The sequence below is a fragment of the Ambystoma mexicanum genome, chromosome 6q, assembly GCF_040938575.1.
Source record: "Ambystoma mexicanum isolate Mex_15411 chromosome 6q, UKY_AmexF1_1, whole genome shotgun sequence".
Taxonomy (NCBI): domain Eukaryota; kingdom Metazoa; phylum Chordata; class Amphibia; order Caudata; family Ambystomatidae; genus Ambystoma; species Ambystoma mexicanum.
The window spans coordinates 354830047-354854757 of record NC_090937.1 but is presented as its reverse complement, the minus strand read 5'-3'; the positions used below and the strand labels follow the sequence as shown (position 1 = coordinate 354854757).

Sequence of the window (24711 nt, the reverse complement as noted above, 5' to 3'; positions counted from 1 at the left end):
ATCTGCTTGCACAGGGGATTGATGCCACACTGGTCCAGTTGGGAAAAATTGACAAATGGGACCACTGGCGGATCTATTCCTATGACCAGCCGGAGTGCATGATGGTCACTCTCTAGGTTATTAAGTACCTCGAATTCCTTAATTAAATGCCAATCCCTCATGTGGGCACAGAAGTAATCAATTGTAGACGATCCCTGAGTGCCCACAAAGGTTGGCCTCCCAGGTCGATCCGCTCCCACCCGACCATTCAGTGAGCGAATGCCCCACTCCAGAAACCACTCACAGAGCTGCAGGCCCCTTGCACACATTTTTTAATCCACCAGTTGTGCGGGAGCAACCCCATGCAGAAGGTCTTCACCTGGATCTATATCCACTGTTGGAATTCCTGCCCCCAGTTTCACATTAAAATCACCTCCCATTATTAGTAATAAGGCCTGACTCCCATTGGCAATGGCATATTCGTCAATCAGGTCTCTCAGAGCCCCTTGCCACCCCTGATTAGTGGTATGTGGGCTATTGTAGACATTAACCAGAAATAGGGGACGGCCCCTAGCACGGTGTGCAGTAACACATTGTATATTATGATTTTTTGTTTCTCTCCCCATTAAGGTTAAGGCTAGAGATGCCTTCACCAAGATTGCCAGGCCACCAAAACATCTCCCTCGTTTTCCCTTTTCCGCAGGGACAGACTCTGCAACATAGCCTTCAAAGCATATTGGGGAAAGTGCCCAGGTTTCCTGAAGGAATATAATATCATATTCCCTCAGGATAGCGGCTATCTCCCCCTGAGAAAGCTTAGAGTCAGCACCGGCTATGTTCCAGCACAGACAAAACAAAGAGGGGGAGACCAGTTCCTCTAGATGGAGATTTTGACCAGATTCCCCTCCCCTTCCTGGTCTTTCCACAATCTGAACCACCTCCCCCACTGCAGCTGGTCAGTCCAATTCTTCTATTTCCCCCAGAGCCTGGAAACGATTTCCGAAAATCCACTGTGGCTGCTGGTATCATTGGAGCCAATAGGCTCCTTCCCCCGGTACCCTCCACAGGCATACGTGGGTTCAGAAGTTTGTTGCTGGTCTGGTAGTCGTACGGGGGGGGAGGCTTGCGGGGTAGAATGCTCCTAGGGGGAAAAAGGCACTGCTGGCTGATGGGGGGGAGGCGAGAGCGCCACTCGGATTAATAGAAGAAACTACGTAGCTGAGCATAGATGGAGCAGTCATAGACACCAGCACACAGTCCCCCTTTGCCCATTTGGGTTGCTTCACCACCCATGAGATCCTTCTGGCCATGAGAATACCTCTAGGATTCACCTTCATCCCTGGCAAACGAGTATTAATCCATTGGGCAGTTTTGTTAATAAGGGAGGGGGTGGTTTCCACCTGACCTGAATCAAGTTGGGGGAGCCCTGTGATTACTCCAACCAATGGGGCAGCCTCTGGAGGGAGGTTAAGGACCTCTTGCGCACCGGAGAGACATTTATCCTTTAATATCTTATGTGGGCCCACGGCTGAGACCCCCAAACCACTCTTGGTCCCCTTCCACAGAGGGCCCTCCAAGAGGAAAGCATTATGGCGTATTGGGAGAGAAGGTGGTACATCCAAATCTGTGGTGTTGTGAACTATAGTCTCACCCATGTGTGGTTTATTAGGGATATGTAAAGGGTGGTGAGCAGAATGTTCGGGAATGCTCCCCGGCACTACTATCCCTACTCGATCTCCAACCAAATTTTTAATTTCCAAAATGTCTTTTTTAAGACCTCTTATTAGGTCATCCATGATGCAAAGGATTGTACTTAGAGAGGTTTTAAGGGCACCTATTTTATCTAAAATCAGTGCAAGCTTTCTGTCCAACACTGCGTCCAGGATTTTAAAGTCACTAGACGCTGACTCCATGGAGTCATCTAGAGACACCACCGAATTGAGGTTGGGTCCTTTGTCCACCAAGATGTCAGGGGGTACAATTATTGTTAACTCTTCAAGTGTGCAAGCCCTGTTAGGGGTCTCCACACTGCCACCTCCCAATGGATCCCTTTCTGGGGAGTTATTATTTAATGAGGTTTCAAGACATTGCGAGAGACTGGGGAGTGAAGAATTTGGAGAAGGTAAGGAAGGCATTCTTTTTTCCCCAGTTGCACTAGATTGTAGGCTGGCAACTTCGATGGCTCTTTCAGTATGTAAAATGCGCTCTTCAAGTTTCCCTGCCATCTGTTTCAAATATTCATTTAGGGTTGATTGTCCTGGCGAGATCTGTGGGCCCTTACTTTTTCTGGCCTTAGGTTTAGAAAAATTGCCACCTGGGTCAGATCCACCCTGACCACCCACGGAACTGGGTTTGCTTTTTTTTGTTTTATTGGGAATCAGTGGAGGGGCTTTGGCCTTGCATTTGGACATATTTTGTAAGTGTTAGAGGCAACACCTACTTAGCCAAATAAATTGTCCAAAAATATTTCTTAATGGGCTACAGCCAGAAAGCCCCTATTGGTAAGAAGAATGTAGGCAAGGTACCTAAAGTGCAAATGCAGAGCAAAAAACAACACAGAGGATACTCACAGGGACCAGTATGCTAAAAAACACACATGCAACAGGTTAATAGTAAGAATAAAAAAGTCAAGAAGTAAAAATATAAAATCTAGGAGTGCCGGTGGGAAATGGGCACAGTACAAAGGTACAAAAAGAAATCTGAGCCGTGGGGCAACAAAGGAGGAGGGGAGAGATATACTCGCAGCCCCTCACCCTAAGGATCAAACCCCATTATATGCCAAAACCAAGTGCTAAGAGAGAAAATGACACAAATGAATCGGTTGCACCAACATCCCCACAAAAAAGAACACAGAATGAATTTCTTCTGGCACATATGACTTATAACAGGATGGAACGCTATATCCAGGGACTGGGACAGGGAATGCGCGATGGATAGAGTAGCTGCCTTAGTCCGTCTCTCCCCCCCTGTCCCTCGGTCCACCAGAAGTAATACACAGTCAGTTTAGGGAAATAAAGGCAGAAAAACAGGCAATGAGGACAGGGCACGCCCGATAGCTTGAGGAGCTGCCTTAGTCCGTCTCTCCCCCCCTGACCCTCAATCTGCACTGGCCACAAAGTTCCCAGTATAGAGACAATAAAAATGCTTAATATAGGGCAGGGGCTGAGGCAGCAGTCAGGCAACAATCAGGGCAGAGGCTTATTAAGCCAATGTGCGGCGTCCAAATAAAAACTATTTAGCGTGCTGCAACTGAAAATGAAGCTGTAGTAAAACTACCACTTCTCAAAAAAGCTTAGTGGCAATGGCAATGAGCTGAAATGCCATTAGCCACTGAGCAGGTGATAGGTCAGATTTCGTGGGTGGGCGAGCCCCCTGCCCCCTGCCTTCAGCAGCTACAGCTGCAGATCATTATCTCCATAAAAATGGATGGGGAGAAAGTTTGATTATGTGCGAGCAGCCACTCTGCACAGGGCGCTCCAGAACGCACCAGATTGTTAAAATGTCAGGGTGGTGAGGAGGTTGGGCCAATTAATGCCAAGAGTACACAGGGCCAGGCTGAATTTCCAGGGGGGCTGCGGCTGAGTGGTGTAAATTGAGTCAACCGTGGCCCTCCTCACCCCTGAATCCGCCTCGGGTTCTGCCTTAGGTACACTCCTGCATCCACGAAGAGAACGAAGAGAAATCACAGTCTGGTGCAGAGATGCAGAGCTGAAGTTTTGAAGTTTTGAAGTTTGATGACAGTTAACAGATAACAAACGATGACAGGAAAAAGCAGCTACAGCCCTCAAGCCCCGGAGACCTGCAGCTCTGGAGACTCACACAGACTGCAGAGACTGCCCTTGTCCGCCCTTCAATAACATCCATAAAACGCCCTTTTCATGTACTACAATATTAATAAATCATATGTGTATACATCCATTTGGTTTGACAATAACAATGGCAAACAATAGTTAAAAGGGTTTAGAAAAGATCATTAATGAAGACGTTTTCAGTTTGATTGTTCTTCTCCAGGCCCTGACTAGATAATTAAATACAGCGAACACCAGATCCAGAAGGAGAGAACTCCTATGCTTGTACTACAAAACGGTTTTTTCTGCTGACGGTGTCCATGCCAAGGGCTCTGGTGTGTGTAAATGTGTCATTGCCTGTAAGGGGCCCACCATGGTAGCATAACTCAATATCCATCGTGTGCAATTTAGAGTTCCCCCAATAGAATCTCATTTGGGTGATAGTTGGACCTTTTTCCTGCTGAGAGGTCATAGTCTAAATAGAGCAGTTTGGTTTTACACAACTGAATCTTTTTACCTGATGCCATATGCCCTTTTTTGGCAAGTGCTATTGAAAGATCAGTGTGTCTTGCTTTCAAGACTCATATGAAGACAATGCAACCAGGATGTAGTGTACTTACTGAACAATCATTGAGCCAGCTGAAAATTGCATTTCATTCAGAGCTTTCTTCAGAATTTGCTTAAAGAGGGTCAGGCATTCTGTGTGCGCATGTGGCAGCCTAGTCCATCTATGTTGTGATCCAGAATGGGTAAAACAAACATGTACTGTCGGAGTACATAGGAGTACTGAAGACAGCAGAATATAAATTAACAACAGAAATGTGCGCTGCCGTATGTGGAATGTAAGAATGCATTGTGGCCTGATTTTGGACAGCTGGAAATGTAGGAAAAACCATTGAATTCACAGCTCGCAAATCTTGTTAAAAACAATAAACAATGTATGTCCTTACCAGGCTTTTTCACTGGCAAAATTGGAATATCACATGGGCTAGTAGTCAGGACGATAATCCCTTGCGCCAGTAAAGACTCTATGACTGCTGCTATTCAATGTTCTGCTTTTGGTTTCAGGGGGCACTACAGTTTTCATGGCAAAGGTTTCAGTGGATTAACCTGAATTCAAACTGGTTCAGCATGTTAGGTTAGCGCCTATAAAAAGCCAAAGACTGTGGCTGTATTATAATAAAACTAAAAATTGATTACCCCCTTTGCATGTCGAGACCACAATTTGTCACCCACCTTGGATAACAATGCAATAAAACCTGAATTCAACTCCCTATCTTTTGGGGATTTTGGTACTTCTTTCTGTAAAATTGCAAATACCTTGTTTTTATTTTCATTAGGAATATTCAAAAACGTTCTGTGGGGAAATAAATGGTGCATCTGAGTTTACACAGTACCTCATACCCTAATACCTAAAGAGTTCACCGGGTAGAAAGGACTAAAATGAAAAGAATGTGCTTGTCAAATGGTTCATACAGTCGCCATTAAGGGTGAAGTAACACAATGTAGCACATGGCTATTAGAAATACCAGCAGTTTTTACAGTTGCAGAAGCGGCCCAGTAGGAAAGTCTGTAGAACTGATTGCAGAGTGAATTCTTCCATTATCTACTAAACAAAGTATAACTGTCCATAAAATGTGACAATCAAAGTGTCCTTCTTGAGCTATAGTTATTCATGCTTGTGTGACTTTGTGACTTTTCCCCTTGCTGTCCTAACCTTCATGTTTTACTTGAGGGTGAAAACTCTCTGCATTCATGTTTGAGGAGGGGGCAGTTGGGCTTGTAGCAGGATGAAGCTGTGGTCTTTTGAGGGACTCGAAATTCCAGTGCCCCTTCTGCTTGCAATGTTGGCATGCCATGCTGCTTTTCACACACACATACTGAAAGCCCTGCACATCTTGAGGATTAGGGTCACCATGACTCTGTTCTCTACTTCTGCCTCTCCCTCATCCAGGTCCTTTGGCATTAACCTGTACTACACCACCTACATTTGCATTCACATTTGTGTTTGTAGTCATTCCCCTGCCCTGTCCCTATTGGCTTTGCAAGCAAAGGGGCATTAAGATGCATTCAGTCATTTCATGCTTTTGCTCTTGACAAGAAACACAATGATTCGCTACTGCCACCTGTTCCATGAGGAGCTCCATTTGCCACTTTACTCAAAGAGTATTCAGCTATTGCTATTCACCCAGAACAAAAGATACAGACGTGGCTCTTCTTCAGCTTCTTGGGCCATTTCTGCTGCTTTGTAAATTCCAGAATGCGGTGCAAACACAACCTTAAAAACAATCAAGATAGTCTGCCAGTGACTCATTCTTATTGTGTTTCCAATCATTTATTTTAGCCCAATCTATTTTTCTGGGGCATACCACAGGAAACTTTACCAACAAATTCTTCCTTGCCCGAGTCAATGCTGCCGCATCTCCATGTCTTGGGTGGGCCAACCGCTCTCTTGGCTTAAACGCTGGCGCACCTCTGTCGAGATTACTACTCTCATGAGCTGATCCATATTAGCACAGGAGGGGTTGCAACACTGGACCACGGGTTTCAACTCATCAGTAAATTGCTCTGGAGCTTCCCTAAAATTCGCAGGCTCTTGGACAAGTTCCTTAAATCCGCAAGAGTCCATTAGGAATATACTGTCTCCAAATTACCAGCTTCATCAGTGGCAGCCCATCATAGCTACCACAGCAGAGCCCTAAACGCGTGCCTGCTGCACCATACACAGCACGTGCGTGAGAATGTGCGGAATATAGTGGAAGCGGTGGAGCTGAATTCCTTGGTGGAGGCGCGCCCTGATAGGGGTTGCTGCTGTGTTTATGCAGTGGCCTCTGTTGAGGTTTGGAACTCTGAGTGCTGTGCAATTGCTGCTTAGGGGCTTGCTGCTGCTGCTGCAGGAGCTTACTCAGTATTTCAGCTTTCATTTGAAGCACCTAACAGTTCTATAACATCCTCCCCTTCCTCTCCCACCTTATTCTCTGATGCATGTTGTGCATATTAGGCCATGGCTAGGTGCACCTAATCCTGCTCCCTTTCTCTGTTTATTTCTTATTTTCTGTACTTCAAGGCTCAGCTTATCATGTGTGCCCTTCACACCCCTCATTCTCGACTGTAGCAGAGCTATTTGACCCTTTTTTGTTTGTGCTCTCGTTGCATATTTAGAGGTTTGGCCTCATCAAAACTACCTTCCACAAGGAACTACACTTATCCTCCTGTGTCCTGCAGTTGCATTTGCCTAAATATCTAAATATTTGCATGTACTCGGCTGATAACAGACATACATAACATGCCCTGGTGGTCCCCCTTTCAAGGAAGCTGCTTTCTTCTGGCTGTCACTGTCCCACTCTTGTTTTTAAAAAAGTCTCGTCATCACACTTGCAGGTCGTGGGGGAGAGGTAGAACAGACATCATATGTACACCCTAGGGTGGATCTTCTGTAACAAAGTTTCTCCAGAAAAAGGTTAAAACATACACCACATACATACAGCATTCATAACATTGGTGGCACCTAGCTCCCAGTGTTATATTTCAATAATAATATCAATTCCAGGGAGATTTCAGAATAACGCAGTTCTTTCTGCTCCAGCCCACTGCTCCCTTCTTCATTCCAGCACCACCCTTGGCTCATTTCTATCTTTCCCAGCCAGTTGCATTGATCTGTGTATTCCTCCAGTTTCCCAAATGTTCCCTTAGTGTAGGGTGACAAGATGTTTAAAATAAAAAACCGGGACGGGTCACTGACATAGAGGTAGGACTACAGTTTCGCCACATAGGACTCTAATGAAATTGTAGTCATACTTCTATGCCGGTGCCCTTTTTCACACAAAGTACATGTAAGTGCGTGTTCATTGAAAGCTCAAAGCTCTCATTGGAGGAGAGAAACCATGGAGGAAGGGGGAGGGCATCAAACACAAGCATAATGCAAGCATTTCATGCCCTCCCCCTGCCCCATTTCAGCATTTGTTCGAGGGTCACAGGCAAAAAATGGGACAATAGCCAGCCATTCCCAAGACCCGGGACAGGGTTTGGAAACTCAAAAAAGTGTTCGGACGCCGGGTCCAAGGGCAAAATACTGGGACTGTCCCGGGAAAACCGGGATGTCTGGTCACCCTACCTTAGTGGTTCTGCTCTGCTGGAATTAGATCAAATGTCTTTTGTGCAACTCAAGAAAGGGCACCAGCCTTTATGGGCAACCCACTTTCAAAACCCCTTTTAGAAGATTCAATTAGGCCTCTTATTTGTTTGTGTGCGCAGAGGTCCAAGAGGGAGCCGCCCACTAATCCTTTTACCGTCTCAGCTGGGCATGATAACAAATCTGTGCAGTGATGGGGCTAATTGTGAAAACCTGCACAAAAATATAATTACAATGGCAGCCACAACAAAGTGACGTTTGATTTTTGTACAGCTGTCGAGAAATGAAGCCACTAGAGTATCCCCATCCGGAAAATGTGGCACGCAAACACTTATTTCTTACAGTTGTGTAGAGTTGTTCACAATGTGAATTATGCATAACAGAGTAAGATACATTTAGTTGAATACATATGAACAATATACTACCTAAAACAACATCCTGCGAATATAGGGGGCATGGCTTAGAAGCATCATGCTATGCCTGCACAATTCTGCTTGTCCTACTCATGTGACACAATCTCCACTCTCAGTGAACTTCTCCATCATACGTAACGAGCCACGGTCTGTTGGCCAGAGCCCGGGTGACCCTTATTTCAGTTCTCAGACAAGGGTCCCTCGCCCTCAGGTGAAACATGTCACACGTCACTGGGCATGCCTACGTCCCGAGTGTTGCGTATTAGACACGCAGTAGGTGCATGCGCGAGCCTTGTTACAGGCCACGCATGCGCATGTTGAATAAAGGAGGCCCCAGCCGGCAGTTGGAGCCGGGACACCATACTGACAACACGCGTCCCATGTGTTCTTATGCGCAACTGCGTGTGTGAGTGTGCGTGCCCGCGCGGGGGTCAGGGGGTCACCCTCAACACATAGCACTGGCGACGAGGAGCGGCGACGGCGGGGAACGAGGCATTGCTCTGACCGTAGTCATGTTGGAGAAAGTGTCTTTCCTCATGTCACGTACCTACGCATTTGGTCGGTGGCCATTTTGAGATACGAGGATCGCAGCAGTTGCGCCCCATACGGGTGCTCGTGCGCCGGCTGTGATCCGGATCCCTTGGAATAATTTTTTTACACTCCATGGCCCTTTTTGGTTAAAGGGATGTGGCTTGAAAAAAAAAAAACAGTCAAGAAGGAAAGGCAGCTGTAAGCACGACCTACACCTGCTGCAGGTCCACTCCTGCATGCTGTGCTTTTTGGTACCTGGGCACCCATCCTGAGGCCTGAAGGTCAGTGCAAACGTTCCAGGGCTGATCCAGCCGGAATACCCTCAACCCAATCAACAGCATGGGTGAGGAGGGTGAAGAAGAGGGAGCCCCTGCCCCTGTCCCACGCAGATTGCACATCACCCCGGCACCCATGCCTGAATTTGATACCACAGGCCCGCCATTGAAGCTGGGGCCGAAATGGCTACTATGGCTGAAGAAGCTAGAAATGTTTTTCAGAGCATCAGGAGAGACGGATGATGATGCAAAGGTAGCCACAATGGTATATTCAGCTGACACGGAGGTCCATAGGACTTATGACTCGCTAAATCTTCAGGTGGTCACCTATGATGCAGTGAACAAGCCCTCCAAGACCACTTCCTCCCCATGGCGAATGGCGATTTTGACAGATTTGTAATGTGTGCGGAGAAACAGCAAGGTGAGGAGTCGCTGGACCAGTTCTGTGCACGGCTAAGGCACCTCGCAAGCACCTGCAAGTGGGTGAATGAGGAGGAGATGGTGCGGAACCAGCTGATTCAGGGGTGCACCTCGAGGAAGTTGAGAAGGCAAGTGCTGAGGGAACCAGGCCTGACGCTGCAACAGATCCTTGACACGGGGAGAGCATACGAGCTGGCAGAGTCCAGAGGGGTGAAAATGGACGCTGCTATACATCCAGGGAAGAGTGAGGACGCTTTTGCCAACGAGCGTACCACCCCAGGTAGGGCGCGCTGGGCCCCTAGGAAGGTGGAGAGCCCCTCTGCGCCTGGAGCTCCGCAGTCGTGTCCATACTGTGGGTATGAGCTGCCTCATGTGGGGGAATGCCCGGCAAAGACTAGAGTCTGTGGACGGTGTGGCACGCCTGGATACTATGCAAGGATGTGCAGGTCCTCAACCCCAGTGACGGCGTCAAGAGGGCCGGCAAGGGCAGGTGGAAGTAATGCCCGATGAGTGAGGGGTGTGTCGTCGATTGAGCAAGGCATGCAAGATCTGGACATCGCAGAGGAGGAAGAAGATGAGGAGGACATCTTTTTCATATCAAGTATCGCCACCGGGTCCACGCTGAGCAGGCAACCAATGTGAACATTAGTGAGGTGCCCACCCCTGTTTTGATAGACACAGGGGCATCGGTCTGTGTGCTGGCGGCTGAACACTGCGAGGCTCTACCAGGCCCTCCCAAGCTGGAAGAGTACAAAGCCCGGATATATTCATTCAGTGGGGACACGCCACTGCCGATTCAGGGAGTCTTTGTAGCTCCGGTGTCACATGGGCCCCATCAGATCAAGGCGAGGTTCTTTGTGACAAGTGTAAGCCTGCACTCTCTACTAAGTTGTGCTGCTTCCGAGGCCCTCAACATTGTACATTTCACGCTGGCAGTATACCACACTGACATCGATCACCTGTTGCAGTGGTTTGATGGCATCGTTCAAGGGGTCGGGAAGCTGAAGGGTGACCCCAACAGACTTCACATTGACGGGCTGTGAGGCCGACAGCCCTCAAGCATCGAAGAATTCCCTTCCACCTGAGGGCACAGGTGGAGAAAGAACTTCAGTCACTTATCGACTTGGACATTATCGAGCGAGTGGAAGGCCCAACCCCGTGGGTCTCACCCATTGTAGTGGCACTGAAGCCCAAACAACCTGGGGCTGTCCGCATCTGCGTGTACATGAGGCTGCCCAATGCCGCCATCAAGCGAGAGCGTCACCTCATGCCCACGCTGAACGATATTGTTGGTGAGCTGCAGGGGGCAAAGGTCTTCTCCAAACTTGATCTGAGGTCTGGCTACCATCAACTGGAACTCCACCTGGAGTCGAGGTACATCACCACCTTTACGACTCACGAGGGACTGTACCAGTTCAAAAGGCTCAGTTTTGGTGTCTCGTCAGCGGCGGAAGTTTTCCAGAATGTCATCCGGGGAGCTCTGGCGGGACTGAAAGGGGTGATCAACATGTCGGACAACATCCTGGTCTTTGCACAATCGGAGGCTGAGCACCTTAAAAGGTTAGAACGGGCTTTGGAGAGACTCAAAAGTCTGGGGCTGACCCTGCACTGAAAGAAATGTGAGTTCCTCAAAGACCGGATTGAGTTCTTCGGGTTTGTGTTCCACGCAGGGGGCATTTCGCCCGACCCGGAGAAGGTAAGTGACATACATGAGGCAGCCCCACCGGAGTCACCAGCCGAGATAAGAAGCTTCCTCAGCATGGTGAATTATTGTGGACGATTCATTCGTTACCTGGCGTCTCTCTCTGAGCCTTTGCAGGCCCTGACGAGGAACGACGTTGCATGGGCATGGACGTCGAAGGAGCAGAGGGAGTTTGCCGAGATCAAGAATGCCCTGTCCGGCCAAGAAACCATGGCGTACTTTAACCCAGACAGGGAATCAGAGATAGTGGTGGACGCCAGCACGGTGGGATTGGGGGCGGTGCTTATGCAAGCAGATCCACAGGGGATTATGCGTCCGATCGCCTATGCCAGTAAGGCACTTACAGAGACAGAAAAACGATACTCACAAATTGAGCGTGAGGCCCTGTCCATCCTGTGGGGCTGCAAGCACTTCAGGATCTACATCCTGGGCAAACCGGTGTTCGTGATAACTGACCACAAGCCACTGATTCCGATCATGGCGAGCACCTCCTCCAAGCCACCGCCCGCATCGAGAGGTGGATGCTGTCGTTGATGGAATATGGGGTCAAGCTGCAGTATCACCCAGGCACCCACAACCATGCACACTATCTATCCAAGCATCCTGGAGCGGGACGCCCTCAAGACTCTGCCGAGGTGGTGGACTGTATCGAGATGGTGCATCAGGTTGTGGAGGCCGCCCTGCCAGTGGCCCTGGCGTGCCAGGAGATTGCGGATCTGTCAAATGTAGACGAGGTGTTCCTGGTCATCAAGGAAGCTATGGACAGCGGGGAATGGCGAAGGGAGATCGGAGCCAAAGGGATCTCAAAGCACTGTGGAAGGTGCGCAAAGAACTGTTGGTTGCGGACAACGGCCTTCTGTTGAGAGGGCGTCAGATCGTCATCCCTCGAGCCTTGGTGATGAAAGTGCTGCAGCTGGCCCACATGGGTCACCAGGGGACTGCGAAAACGAAGGCACGGCTGAGACTGAAAGTGTGGTTCCCGGACCTGGAAATGAGGGTGGATGAGTTTGTGCGCTCATGCATACCATGCCAGGCGGCCAGCCCAGTGGAAAGAGGACCGCCCATCAAAGCAATGGAAAGAAGTGAACAGCCATGGGGGACACAGTGCATGCTGACTTTGGCTCCACGGGCAGTGACTATACTTTCTCGCAGTGGTCGACCAGTGGTCGCGCTATCCTGAGGTGGAGTTGGTAGAATCCACGGCCAGTGACCACATCATTCTGGCCCTGGAAAAGATGTTTGCCACCCATGGCTTCCCCACCGTGCTGTGTTGGGACAACGGCCCGCCATTTCAGGGGCAACAGTTTGCCCAGTATTGCATGGAGAGGGGGATCAAACACCGTAAAGTCACCCCGCTCTGGCCCAGGGCGAATGGGGAGGTCGAGCGCTTCATGCGGACACTCAATAAGGTCTTCAGAATCTCGCTGGATGGGAGAGGGGAAATTCGCCGAAACCTCTTTGAATTTCTGCGAGAGTACCGCACGACCCCACATCAGTCCACCGGGGTCGCGCCGGCCGTGGCCCTGTTCAAGTGGTGCCCCAGAGGGCTGCTACCAGAAGTGGGCGGGCACCATCCTGGGGTGATTGATAATAACCGCATACGGGTGGAGTGGGGCATCAAGAACGAGCGGAGGAGCGCCCGCCGGAACCTGCCCGAGAAGGCGATTGCAGTAAGGGACACTGTTCTGGTCCCGAACCGAAGGCCGGAGGGTAAGCTGTCCCTCCCGTACGAGGCCCAGCACCTGGGAGTGACTCATGTCAAGGGGTCCATGGTCACCGCGGCTAATGCCAGGGGCACCATTACGCGGAACGTGTCACATTTCAAGCGGATTGAAGCCACACCTCTTCCTGCGCCGCCAGAGGCGCCGAGATCCGGGCCTGTACCAGGGTCGCCGCCGATGGACGATGAACCTCCCGAAATCCCAAAGGCACCGGGAACACCTCGAGAGGAGTCCAGGAGGTACCCGAGTCGTGAGGGGCGGAAACCCTGCACAGGTTCCAGGACTTTATCATGGATTCCGTGTTGTAACGGGTCGAGAACTGTTCATGAGTTTCAAGGTTGAGACTGTTGTTTATTAAAGTAGTAGTTCACTGTTTGGGGAAAAAGGAGGGATGTTGCGTATTAGACACGCAGAAGGCGCATGTGCGAGCCTCGTTAGGGGCCACGCATGCGCATGTTGAATAAAGGAGGTCCCGGCCGGCAGTTGGAGCCAGGACCCCATACTGGCAACATGCGTCCCGTGTGTTCTTATGCGCAACTGCATGTGTGAGTCTGCGTGCCCGCAGGGGGCCCACGGGGTCACCCTCAGCACATTACACTGAGCAGATACTAACATCACTACCCGCACAGCCGTCTGCGTTTTCTAGATCTCCGCCAACCAAAGGTGATGTCTCACAGTTCTGCTTTGGCACATCACAAATCATGGCTGTGGGGTTGCTCTGCCCATTACAGATGCTTGGTTGATGCTTAAGAGAGAACATGAATACTGTCCGTTTTGACAGATGAGTGTGCATTTCGGTAGATGTTGCATCGCCTGCACGTTACGTGTGCCTTTTCTCTTTAAGCATCTTCAGAAATACACATGTAGCTCCTTATGGAACTCCACTACAAAATGCCAAGCTTGAATAGCTGCACAAGCAAAGCATTGGACATGAGGTCCCCCTGCACTTCACAAGTTCTGACTAAAAAGCAGATAAACATTTTTTAAGGAAACTTAGCAAAATATATCTGAGATGCGTCTTCATAGCATGTATGAGCTGGGCAAGGTGAGTGTCTCCCAGAATCCTGCCCCAGATGCCCCTGAACTACCTTAAACGCTGTAAACAGTGTTTAAAAACAGCATTTTCTCCTGCGCCCTCGGCGCTCCAGTCCCCTTCCTCCTCCCCCTCCTTCCCCCTCCTTTCCTCGGCCTTCCCCGGCCCAATCCGGCCTCCCAACCCGCCCCTCGCCCCCTGATTGGTCCACGGGCCAAATGGAAACAACCACGAGGAGCCTGGCGTCCTCGCCGGCACCTTCACTGTGCAGGAGCTGGGCAAGGTGAGTGTCTCCCAGAATCCTGCCCCAGATGCCCCTGAACTACCTTAAACGCTGTAAACAGTGTTTAAAAACAGCATTTTCTCCTGCGCCCTCGGCGCTCCAGTCCCCTTCCTCCTCCCCCTCCTTCCCCCTCCCTTCCTCGGCCTTCCCCGGCCCAATCCGGCCTCCCAACCCGCCCCTCGCCCCCTGATTGGTCCACGGGCCACATATCACAAACCCTCCCAGGGCAGCCCTCTGCCCGGCAGCCCTCTGCGGCGAAGGGCCACCAAGGCCAAGGGCGGCTCCTACAATGGCGGCTCCAGAGAGTGTCTGCAGGTGTCAGCAGGGGAAGCCAATGAAGCCACCAGACACCGACAAAACTGTAAGTGCTGACATGGGTGGGGAGTAGAGCAATTACTCCACTCCAGAAAGCTCCTGCCACTCTAATTTACCTTTCAATGGCCTGCAGTATAATGTTAACCAGTACCACACCCCGAGAGAACCACAAAGATTAGCCTGCACCAAATCTAACACTGCACTTAGATGGTACTCTCAACCTTAGCCCGCATCGCATCTAGGTAGAAATAATGATTGTTAGCATATGCCACACTTAGATGAATCTCAAGTTTAGTCTGCGCCAAATCTAGACAGAAATGTAATTGTCAGCAAAAACCGCACCTAGATGGCATTTCAGAAATGTGATCGTTAGCATATGTGATTCCTAGCATGCACCACAATTAGAATTATGAACCTAGCTTGCGCAGCATCTAGATAGAAATGTGACTCTAAGAAAAGCTGCATTGAGAAGTGTGCCCAATAGCCCATGTGTATTTAGAAGTTGCGCCCAATAGCCTCTATGTATTTAGAAGTGTACCCAATAGCCTCTCTGAGAAACTTACATTAAGAAGTCTACCCAATAGCCTATGTGTATTTAGAAGTCGTGCCCAATAGCCTCTCTGAGAAAGTTGCATTTAGAAGTTGTGCCCAATAGCCTCTCTGAGAAAACTGCATTTAGAAGTTGTGCCCAATAGCCTCTCTGAGAAAAGTTGCATTAAGAAGTGTACCCAATAGCCTATGTGTATTTAGAAGTTGTGCCCAATAGCCTCTCTGAGAAAACTGCATTTAGAAGTTGTGCCCAATAGCCTCTCTGAGAAAACTGCATTTAGAAGTTGTGCCCAATAGCCTCTCTGAGAAAAGTTGCATTAAGAAGTGTACCCAATAGCCTATGTGTATTTAGAAGTTGTGCCCAATAGCCTCTCTGAGAAAACTGCATTTAGAAGTTGTGCCCAATAGCCTCTCTGAGAAAAGTTGCATTTAGAAGTGTACCCAATAGCCTATGTGTATTTAGAAGTCGTGCCCAATAGCCTCTCTGAGGAAAGTTGCATTTAGAAGTGTACCCAATAGCCTATGTGTATTTACAAGTTGCGCCCAATAGCCTCTCTGAGGAAAGTTGCATTTAGAAGTGTACCCAATTACCTATGTGTATTTAGAAGTTGTGCCCAATAGCCTCTCTGAGAAAAGCTAGATTTAGAAGTTGTGCCCAATAGCCTCTCTGAGGAAAGTTGCATTTAGAAGTGTACCCAATTACCTATGTGTATTTAGAAGTTGTGCCCAATAGCCTCTCTGAGGAAAGTTGCATTTAGAAGTGTACCCAATAGCCTATGTGTATTTAGAAGTTTTGCCCAATAGCCTCTCTGAGAAAGCTACATTTAGAAGTTGTGCCCAATAGCCTCTCTGAGAAAGTTGCAATTAGAAGTTGTGCCAATAGCCTCTCTGAGGAAAGTTGCATTAAGAAGTGTACCCAATAGCCTATGTGTATTTAGAAGTTGTGCCCATTAGCCTTTCTGAGAAAAGCTGCATTTAGAAGTTGTGCCCATTAGCCTCTCTGAGAAAAGTGGCATCTAGAAGTTGTGCCCAATAGCCTCTCTGAGGAAAGTTGCATTTAGAAGTGTACCCAATAGCCTATGTGTATTTAGAAGTTTTGCCCAATAGCCTCTCTGAGAAAGCTACATTTAGAAGTTGTGCCCAATAGCCTCTCTGAGAAAGTTGCAATTAGAAGTTGTGCCCAATAGCCTCTCTGAGAAAAGTTGCATTAAGAAGTGTACCCAATAGCCTATGTGTACCTAGAAGTTGTGCCAATAGCCTCTCTGAGGAAAGTTGCATTAAGACGTGTACCCAATAGCCTATGTGTATTTAGAAGTTGTGCCCATTAGCCTCTCTGAGAAAAGTGGCATCTAGAAGTTGTGCCCAATAGCCTCTCTGAGAAAAGTTGCATTTAGAAATGTACCAAACAGCCTATGTGTATTTAGAAGTGTAGCTGGTTCCAGTATGGTCTGGAATGCAGGGAATGTTTGGAAGAACATGTAAACCCACCATATCACACCCCACGCTTACTCTCTCCTCTACATCACCACTCAAATAGAACACAGAGATACTATGACACCATTCGGTATAACTGTTCTCATACCAATACTTCTCGCTCACTCCCCATCACTCTAAGTAAACTCTGCTGGTTACACACCCCCCAGCCAGGCGTTCTCCTCAGGCCTAACGCAGCCATAATCGGTCTGGATAAATCCTGCCAGAACGAACACATACCCCTGATATCAACCACCACACCTACCACTAAGAAGCAGCTATTTCACGAATAACACACCAGCTGGACACATACCCGGTGCACACACGCGCCGTTTGGCCTTCCCCACTCTCTCTACTGACTTGAACTTCGGTTCCCAAGGGCGTTCAACCTACCAGCGCCTTCAGACCATACCAATGGTATATAAGGCGCTATATAAGTGCAAAGAAACAATAACAAAAACAACATCTGAAAGGCTGATAGCAATGCTCGCTCTTATCAGTTGTAGCACACCTATATCACACAGGCTTTCCTTTTTCCTCTCCATTTACTAGAGATTCATGTACAGTTTGCATAACTTAGCCTATCTAAATCTCACAGTTTAGATGAACGGGTGAAGCAGCCTGTGCAAAGATATTTCAGAGCCAGTGGAGCAGGCTAGGCCGGTGTAGCTCATCCATAATGGGCGATGGATGCTGACCTACCAGAACTGCTATTGTGGAGGAACTAAGCCATCCCAGTGAAAACACTAACTATTCTCTAAGCTGCTTGCTGCAGCTGAGGGTGCACTTCTGGGCTGCCGTTTTTTGATACTTCTGTTCTCCAGCAAACATGTCCGGTGGACCATACAAGGCAGGGGGGCATTTTGCTTCCCACCCTTGCATGGTCCATTGGAGATGAAGGCTGGGAAACTGCACCTGTGAATGGGCATGGGGGGGGCGCTCCTGTGCCTCCCCGCAAATTCAGACGGCCTGGGGCATTGCGGATGGATCGCTCTGACTCCTCTGCACATGCGCAGGAACCAGGAAGCGCTCTATGCTACCTGGTTTCTGTTCTTGTGCGCGGGGTCTGAGGGCCTTCGTCATGGGAGGTGGCATTGTTGTCAAGAGCAGAATCCGGACCCGGGAAGGGGGGGGGCTGAAGATAAGAGCAGTATTATGTGTGAATGTGTATGTTGTGATGTGTATATTGTATGGGTGCACATGTGAATGAGCGAGTGAATGTGTGTGTGAATGAGCGAGTGAATTGTGTATGAATGTTTGAATTAGTGAGTAAATGTCTGTGTGCTTGTGTTTGTGCCTGCTCTGGACCCTGATTTGGGCGGGGGGTTATATAATTTTTTTACTGCCCATTTATGATAAGGCAAGCATGATAAGTGTTATTACGAGGCAAGATTGGCATTTTGGCGCAGCCAGTCTAGCTGCAATATCTTACAGTGACATGGCATTATTTACTGAGCACCTATGATAAAGCAAGCATGATATAATTAATTATGTGGCTGGAATTGAATATTTTGTTGCAACCAGTCTATCTATAATGTCTTGCTGTGGCATGGCATTTTTTACTGAGCTTCTATGATAAAGCACACATATGTTTTATTACTTGTCTAAACTGGCCTGAATTGGTGGATCCAGTTTGGATATGTTCTCAAATTTTGATATGGCATTTTTAATGGCAAAGCCAATGGCACTATGTTCTTACGTGTGGATACTGGCATATTGGAAGAGCCATCGAGAACATGTTTTCTATAGTATCATGACTGGCATTGTGCAGAAAGCAAAAATGAGTATGTTCTTATATGGTAACACTGGCATACATTGGTGCAGCCAGCATGGAAATGTGTGGGCACAAGCAGCATGAAAATGTTTGTATACTGGTATATGTTTTGGGGAAAGGCATCATGAAAAATGGGTTTGGAAATGTTCCTGTGCACTGTTGGTGACTTGCATCTATTAGATGTCTTCATGAGTTGCCCTACAGGACTGATAGCAAACAGTTTTTCTTTCTACCCAATTTTTCACAGAAAGTGTGCTGTATATTGCACCATTTGAACCCATTATTCAAAAACATTTCTTGGAGGGAGAACTCTACCGAACCACCTTTGTTTGTTTCTGGTTCCCTCACTATGTTAAGTCACTCTTGCATATTGGTGGCCAGCATTTACGCCCTCCAATTTGAAAATTCACCAGCAGCCACTAACGCTAATCCTTGGTAGTGGATTTATCAAAGTTTATCCACGAGAGAAATACTTATATGCAGAGATGTTTTTATTCCACTTTGATGCATCATGGTAAGCAGATTATTTGAACCCATAGTACAAAACATCACGGAGCTGCTGAGACACACAAGATCCATTTGCACCCCTAGGGAAACCATCACACTATGCCACAGTACAATAGACCCTAGAGACACCAGCACACTTCTTACTACACCACAGTCCTGAAGAACTGCCGCTTCAGGCACAAAACACATGTAGATTATTTTATCAAATTGGTTTGAATCATCCGCTAAGCACGATGCATTAAACTGGAATTAAAAAAAGAATATTTGAATATAATTGTATATTTGTTTGTCTACTGCATCATAATTAACAAACCAACGACCAGGACCTAACCAGGTCAACTAGAACCCTCTCTTCATGCAGCTATTTCACCTACCCACCTACATACTATTTACCCCAGTGGCATGCTTTTGTGCTAAATAGCCCATGCAGCATGGCTGGCACCCCTCTTGCTGAAGAAATCTCCTAACACATGAGCCTAGATGGAGCTTTCTCTGCAAAGACTTCTAAATCCCACAGCACTCTGGAGAGCATGATGCATCCATCGCCCCCTAAAGCAGTCATAGCAAACACACACATTGGCCCTCATTACGACCCAGGCGATAAGGGGTTTACGCCGGCGTAAACTTCGCCGACCCTTACCGCCTGAGTACGAGTTCCCTTAGAGCCATGGCGGATTTAACACCTGCTTTTAGCAGGTGTTAAAATCCATGGCGCTAAGGGACCTTGTTGTTAATTACGACACCGTAATTTACGGTGGCGTAATTAACGCCTTCCCCACTCCCATTATGCCCTATGGGGCAAAAATGGGAATGGGGAAGGGTAAATGGGGATTGGGGACTTACCGCCCCGCCAAGGTCGGAATGGAGCGGTAAGTCCGCCAACCACCATGGCGGAGTTGGCAACTTAGCGCCATGGACCATGGTGCTAATAGCACCATGGTTCTCCGCCAAGGTCGTAATGAGGGCCATTGTCCATTAGCTACCCTTGCGTCAGTGTAAAGAAATGCACAAGCAGTGCCCTTTTGGGAATGTTGAGGTAGTACTTTAGGGTGTTGCAAAGCTAACAGAATCGGTCTGACACGTGGTGTATACAACTGAAGCTGAATGTTGTTGGCATCTTTAATTTGTTGTCTGTCGAATTGCGGCACATGGGCAACATGTGTAAAGTAATTCATGCACAGTCAGAATGGTTTAAATGCAGGCCTGTGGTACGCTTTCTTCTCCTAGGCACCTCCCAGAAATTATGCTGTGCTCATATTCCGTCGACGTTAGAGAAACTGAATGCACACGTTATTCCAAATATTCCAAAACTTAATTGTTGTCTGTTATCAAAGCCTGACATCAGTGCTTGACATTTAACGATTGTCTTTAAAATGTGACAAACATTCGACAAAAATGTTCTGTGTCAATCGTCACTCAGAGACAGTTGGCTGAGCTATTAAGAGTAATTGTTGGGTGGCACGCCAAGTGAAACTGAGTTTCCATCCTCAAACATGCTTGACATTCTGCATTCTAAACTAATGACTACTGCTTCTTCGTACGTATTGCTCCCCACGGAATTCTTGTGGCGTAACAGTGCTACAAATTGGCAGCCCATCACGTGACTCCCGACTTCAGCTCCCATAATCGCTAGCCAGCATCGTGAGTGGTCATGGGAGTCGTAGTCCACAACATCTCCAGGGCCAAATAACGAGTAACCATGTGCTACAATATGCATAACCGCTGTCTCGTGAACGTCATTGACCTCCCACATGTTTTGACAGTTTGTTATTTCTGTTTTCAAGGAACTGACACATTATTTCCACATCAAATCTACGCCAACATTTCAGTTCTACCAGAATGAAGAGAAGGTACAGTAAACAAGTTCTCTGAAAGAAAGCACGTACTAGAATAGCTGCTGAGCTTAAATTAATGTGCAAGTCAATTATGTAATAATGCTTTTGCTCGAAAAAGTATGATAGCGCTGATCCCTGTGCGATTTACCACATATTTGAATGATGAAGGTAAGAGACAGCAAACATCTACTTGGAATGGATTTTCATATACACATCCCAGAGAGAATGACGCGAGGGAACACGAGAGCAATCTGGATGTTAGAGAGAGAGTGGGCACAACCGGGAAAAGAAGCAGAGAGAGGGACAACATGTGATGTAAGATATGCCAAATGTTCCAGGTGTCTCTGTTCCTTACTATAGCACCTCAGCCATTTCCTAATGGGGAAAATACTCTGCGTATTATGAGTGTTATATCGTAGAACACTTTGGGATTGGAATGATGAAACCTCAATTACTTGTGTATTACATAGTGCCAGCTAAATCAATAGCTTGCACGATCTAAATGTCACCAGACCTAGTAAGATCGTTTGTCTTGTCCTCCCACTGCAATATCATATCCAAAAAAGAGTATAGAAGCCATGTGAGGCTGCCCCTACCATAAGAAGGCAGAGGGTGAAGAGGAAGGAGGGCTGGGTGGAGGACGTCTGCCCGTAAATGTGCATGATCTGATAGGAGGCATGTCGAGGGAAAAGGGTAAATATGGGGGCGGAGCCTCTTGCTGAAATAGGTAACCAAATCACAGCAGCAGGTCTCAAAGCAACGGCTCTGAGGAAGGGAAGGAGGGAATGCAGGTGGCATGACAGTGCAACCCCTGAACAAATGTGTTTCTGGATGGGTAAGAGGGATATTGGAAAGGGGAAAAGCCAAACCAAGAGCGCTTGATAACATGGTTCACGAACTGAGCATTAGGGGTGCAAACAGCGTGCTGAGATGTGTGGCTGTTTTCCAGAGCTTACTTGAGGGAAATATCGCAGAGACACTGCAAGATGACCAATTTAATATGAATAACTTTACAAATAGTAACATAGGACTCTACTGACGTACCTGGCCTACGTTGGTCCTACTGGATGAACCACGGTCCCATCATGAACTCACCCATGGCATATCAAGGCGGCACCCTGCTGAAATATGGTTGCTAACTAAAATAGTGGCTGCTTTAGTAACTATTTATCATGTTTCAATCACAGGCTTATCTAAGTTGTTTATACACATGCAGCGACACGTCCACAGGTGTCATCAAAGGTAATATGGGAGCACTTACTCGGGGTCATGTCCAAACCGCCTCCTCTGTGCCATCAGGTGTGTGCTGTCACTTCCGCCACCCCTGGCATTTTGGTGAATTAATATCTGTGTTCAAAGTTTGAACTGGCATTTAAAGATTAGGTTAAGAAGATTTGAAATGGTTTCATGCACAAGGTAAGAAATAGGTGCTGTATAGCCCTTTGAATAGATCAATGTTGTAATTCACAGGGATACCCCCACACATGCAGGAAAGCATGGATATTTACACCACTTTAATGCACATATGAAAGTGATCCCCTTGAGGCTTTCTGTAAATGCCCATCACCTCCCATGCCGCATACATAAATCTCAGTTTTAAAGCACTGAAATAAATACAAAACAAGGTGTTGCCATGAGTTCAGTGGGTTTTAACAGAACTAGATGGCAAATATGCCATATGGATCTTGATTCATTTTGTCAAAGAAGCAAAAATGTACTGTATCATAAATCATGGATTCATGCAGCTGTTCATTACTCTAGACACCAGTATGGGCATTGGTGAAACTGTAGTAGTAGTAATAGTAATTGTCATTTGTATAGTGCCTTTCACCAGTGGTATTGTCTCAACGTGCTCTGCTCTCAGCACTCTCTGTACCTCTTCAAGGTGATGAGAATGACTATGTGTTCCCAATGTAACTGTTAGCAGTACCATTGCCTGAGAGAGTGTCCTCAATGTTGGTAATGATTCTATGTTTCACTTTATGTCTGTGTTGCTGAGATCCGCTCGTCTTCCCACTGCGGGTGAATAATCATTGTCTAGCTCGGCTGCATCACGTGGTTGAGGACCACAAAACTGAGCTCTTCTGGCCTGCATTTTATGAGGATTTATTCAGTTTTTCTGCAGATGTCCCTTTGTTGTTTTAGGTTTGGAATGTGTTGCTTGTCACTGACCTTGGCAGTGATCCCTGGCCTGCTGTTCTGTGCAGGCTGGTTCTGCTTTCCCTCGTCTCTCGTCCTGCGGCTTGTGGCCTCGTGTGATCCTCATTATACTTATACTATGATTTCTACATGTCTATACCGTGCTATGTTTCCCACCTGCTAGTCTTATTTGGTCCTTCTAGGCTCCTTATGTGATCCTGTAGTTCCATAGGGTTAGTTGCCATAAGCATCTGCAAGCTTGCTTTGCATGTCTTCGTTCACCTTACGTTCAGTGTTTCTGCACTTGGCTAATGAGAAAAATAATAAAAGCTTTTGACAGCATGTATATGTACTTGCGCAATCTCAATGTCACCTGGCCTAGTAAGATCATTGTCTTTGTTCTTCCCTCTGTTTCCACTCCCTTGCCTCGTCGCGCCTTGAAACACGTGTGTATTGGCACGTTATAAATGCCATATTATATCATATCTGTCCTCTATCTACAGAACTGTTTAAGCATGTTCTTCGTGTGTTCATGTGTGTTTGTGTAACTTCATGCATGACTGCAAGTGTACTTCGTGACTAACGTTGCTATGTTGTGGTGTCACTAATGACATCAGCACATTGGTTTCTTGGCATTAGTCAACATCATCCATAGGGCCATGACTAGTGTTGGAGTGCCTGTATCCATAAAGACATTGGGCCTCATTACAGGGCCGGCGTTGCAGCCGGACCCGAAATAAATTACCAGCGCCTGACTTCCCTATGCCACCGGGCTATTCCGAGTCCGGTGGCCGGGAAGTCAGGTGCCAGTAATTTTGTTAGTCCCCATTCCCATGGAGTCCCGTGGGACCCCATGGGAATGGGGACACGGGAGCACCGGCACCATTGACAACGGTGCCGGTGCTTCGTGAGAACTCTGCAAGCGGGTGCCATCCCGCCCGGCAGGTCTGACTCTGGCGGGTGGGACGGCACCCGTCCACAGAGTTGTACTGTGCCGTTCCAGAAAGAACGGTGCCGGTAGGCTTACCGACACTGCTGTTTCTGGACCGGAATAGATGTAATGAGCCCCATTGACTCAATAAGGTTTCAATGGCTGTATAAGGGAATATCTTTCTGTATATGTAGATGTCACTGGCCCTCCTGGGGGCTGTCCGAATAACAAATGGCTTTGTGTGTCTTTGACTCCTAGGGACTTCATGCTCATAGGGGTGTAGAGGGAGATTCCATGGATCCTCTCTTAAGCCCCCCCTCTGGTTGATCTGTCGACCACACCACCATACTTAATCACTCTTGCTTTTGGTAGCCAAATATTTGTTACTTCGCCAAGATGTCCATAGTAATTTGCATGTCAACGAAACTCCAGGTCATATAACTGCAGACCCCTTCAAGGTTGCACCATACCCATTTCTCCCAGTATCTGTTGTTGTCAAAGGGATTATAGAATGTTATCTTCACAGTCAGGAACAGTGGGCACTCATTTATCTTTGCTCTCTGGTTATTTCTTTCTTTAACTATCTTGTCCTTTTCTTCTTCCATGTTTACATCCACTAACACTTTCATCCCTATTGACTTCTCAGTAGTTTTGTGACATTGTGTAATGCAGATCCTAATCACTCTCAGTCCTACTATTACTAATATTAGCGCCCCTAATAATACTTTCATTTTGTCTGCTAACCCTGTTGGCATCCATGACCATATGTATGACAACCAGCTCTGGTCCTTTCCTGTTCCTTTGGCTTCCTCCTCATTTTGAAGTGCATTTTCCTTAATCTTGTCACTGCTTCTGTCAGTGTGCCATTCTCTCATCACTTGCAGGCACAAACGTGCAACAGGAACTCTCAA

General features: G+C 47.6%; 1 protein-coding gene across 2 annotated transcripts in view; it reads left to right on the top strand.

The window, feature by feature from the left end:
* Positions 1-24711, top strand: part of LOC138515511 (thioredoxin-like) — a 574178-nt gene that overhangs the window by 355892 nt on the left and 193575 nt on the right. For both annotated transcript variants that reach the window (XM_069630317.1, XM_069630316.1), the window contains one exon: positions 20680-20745. In XM_069630317.1, coding sequence (XP_069486418.1) covers positions 20680-20745 — 66 coding nt within the window. The remainder of the gene's footprint in view (positions 1-20679; positions 20746-24711) is intronic.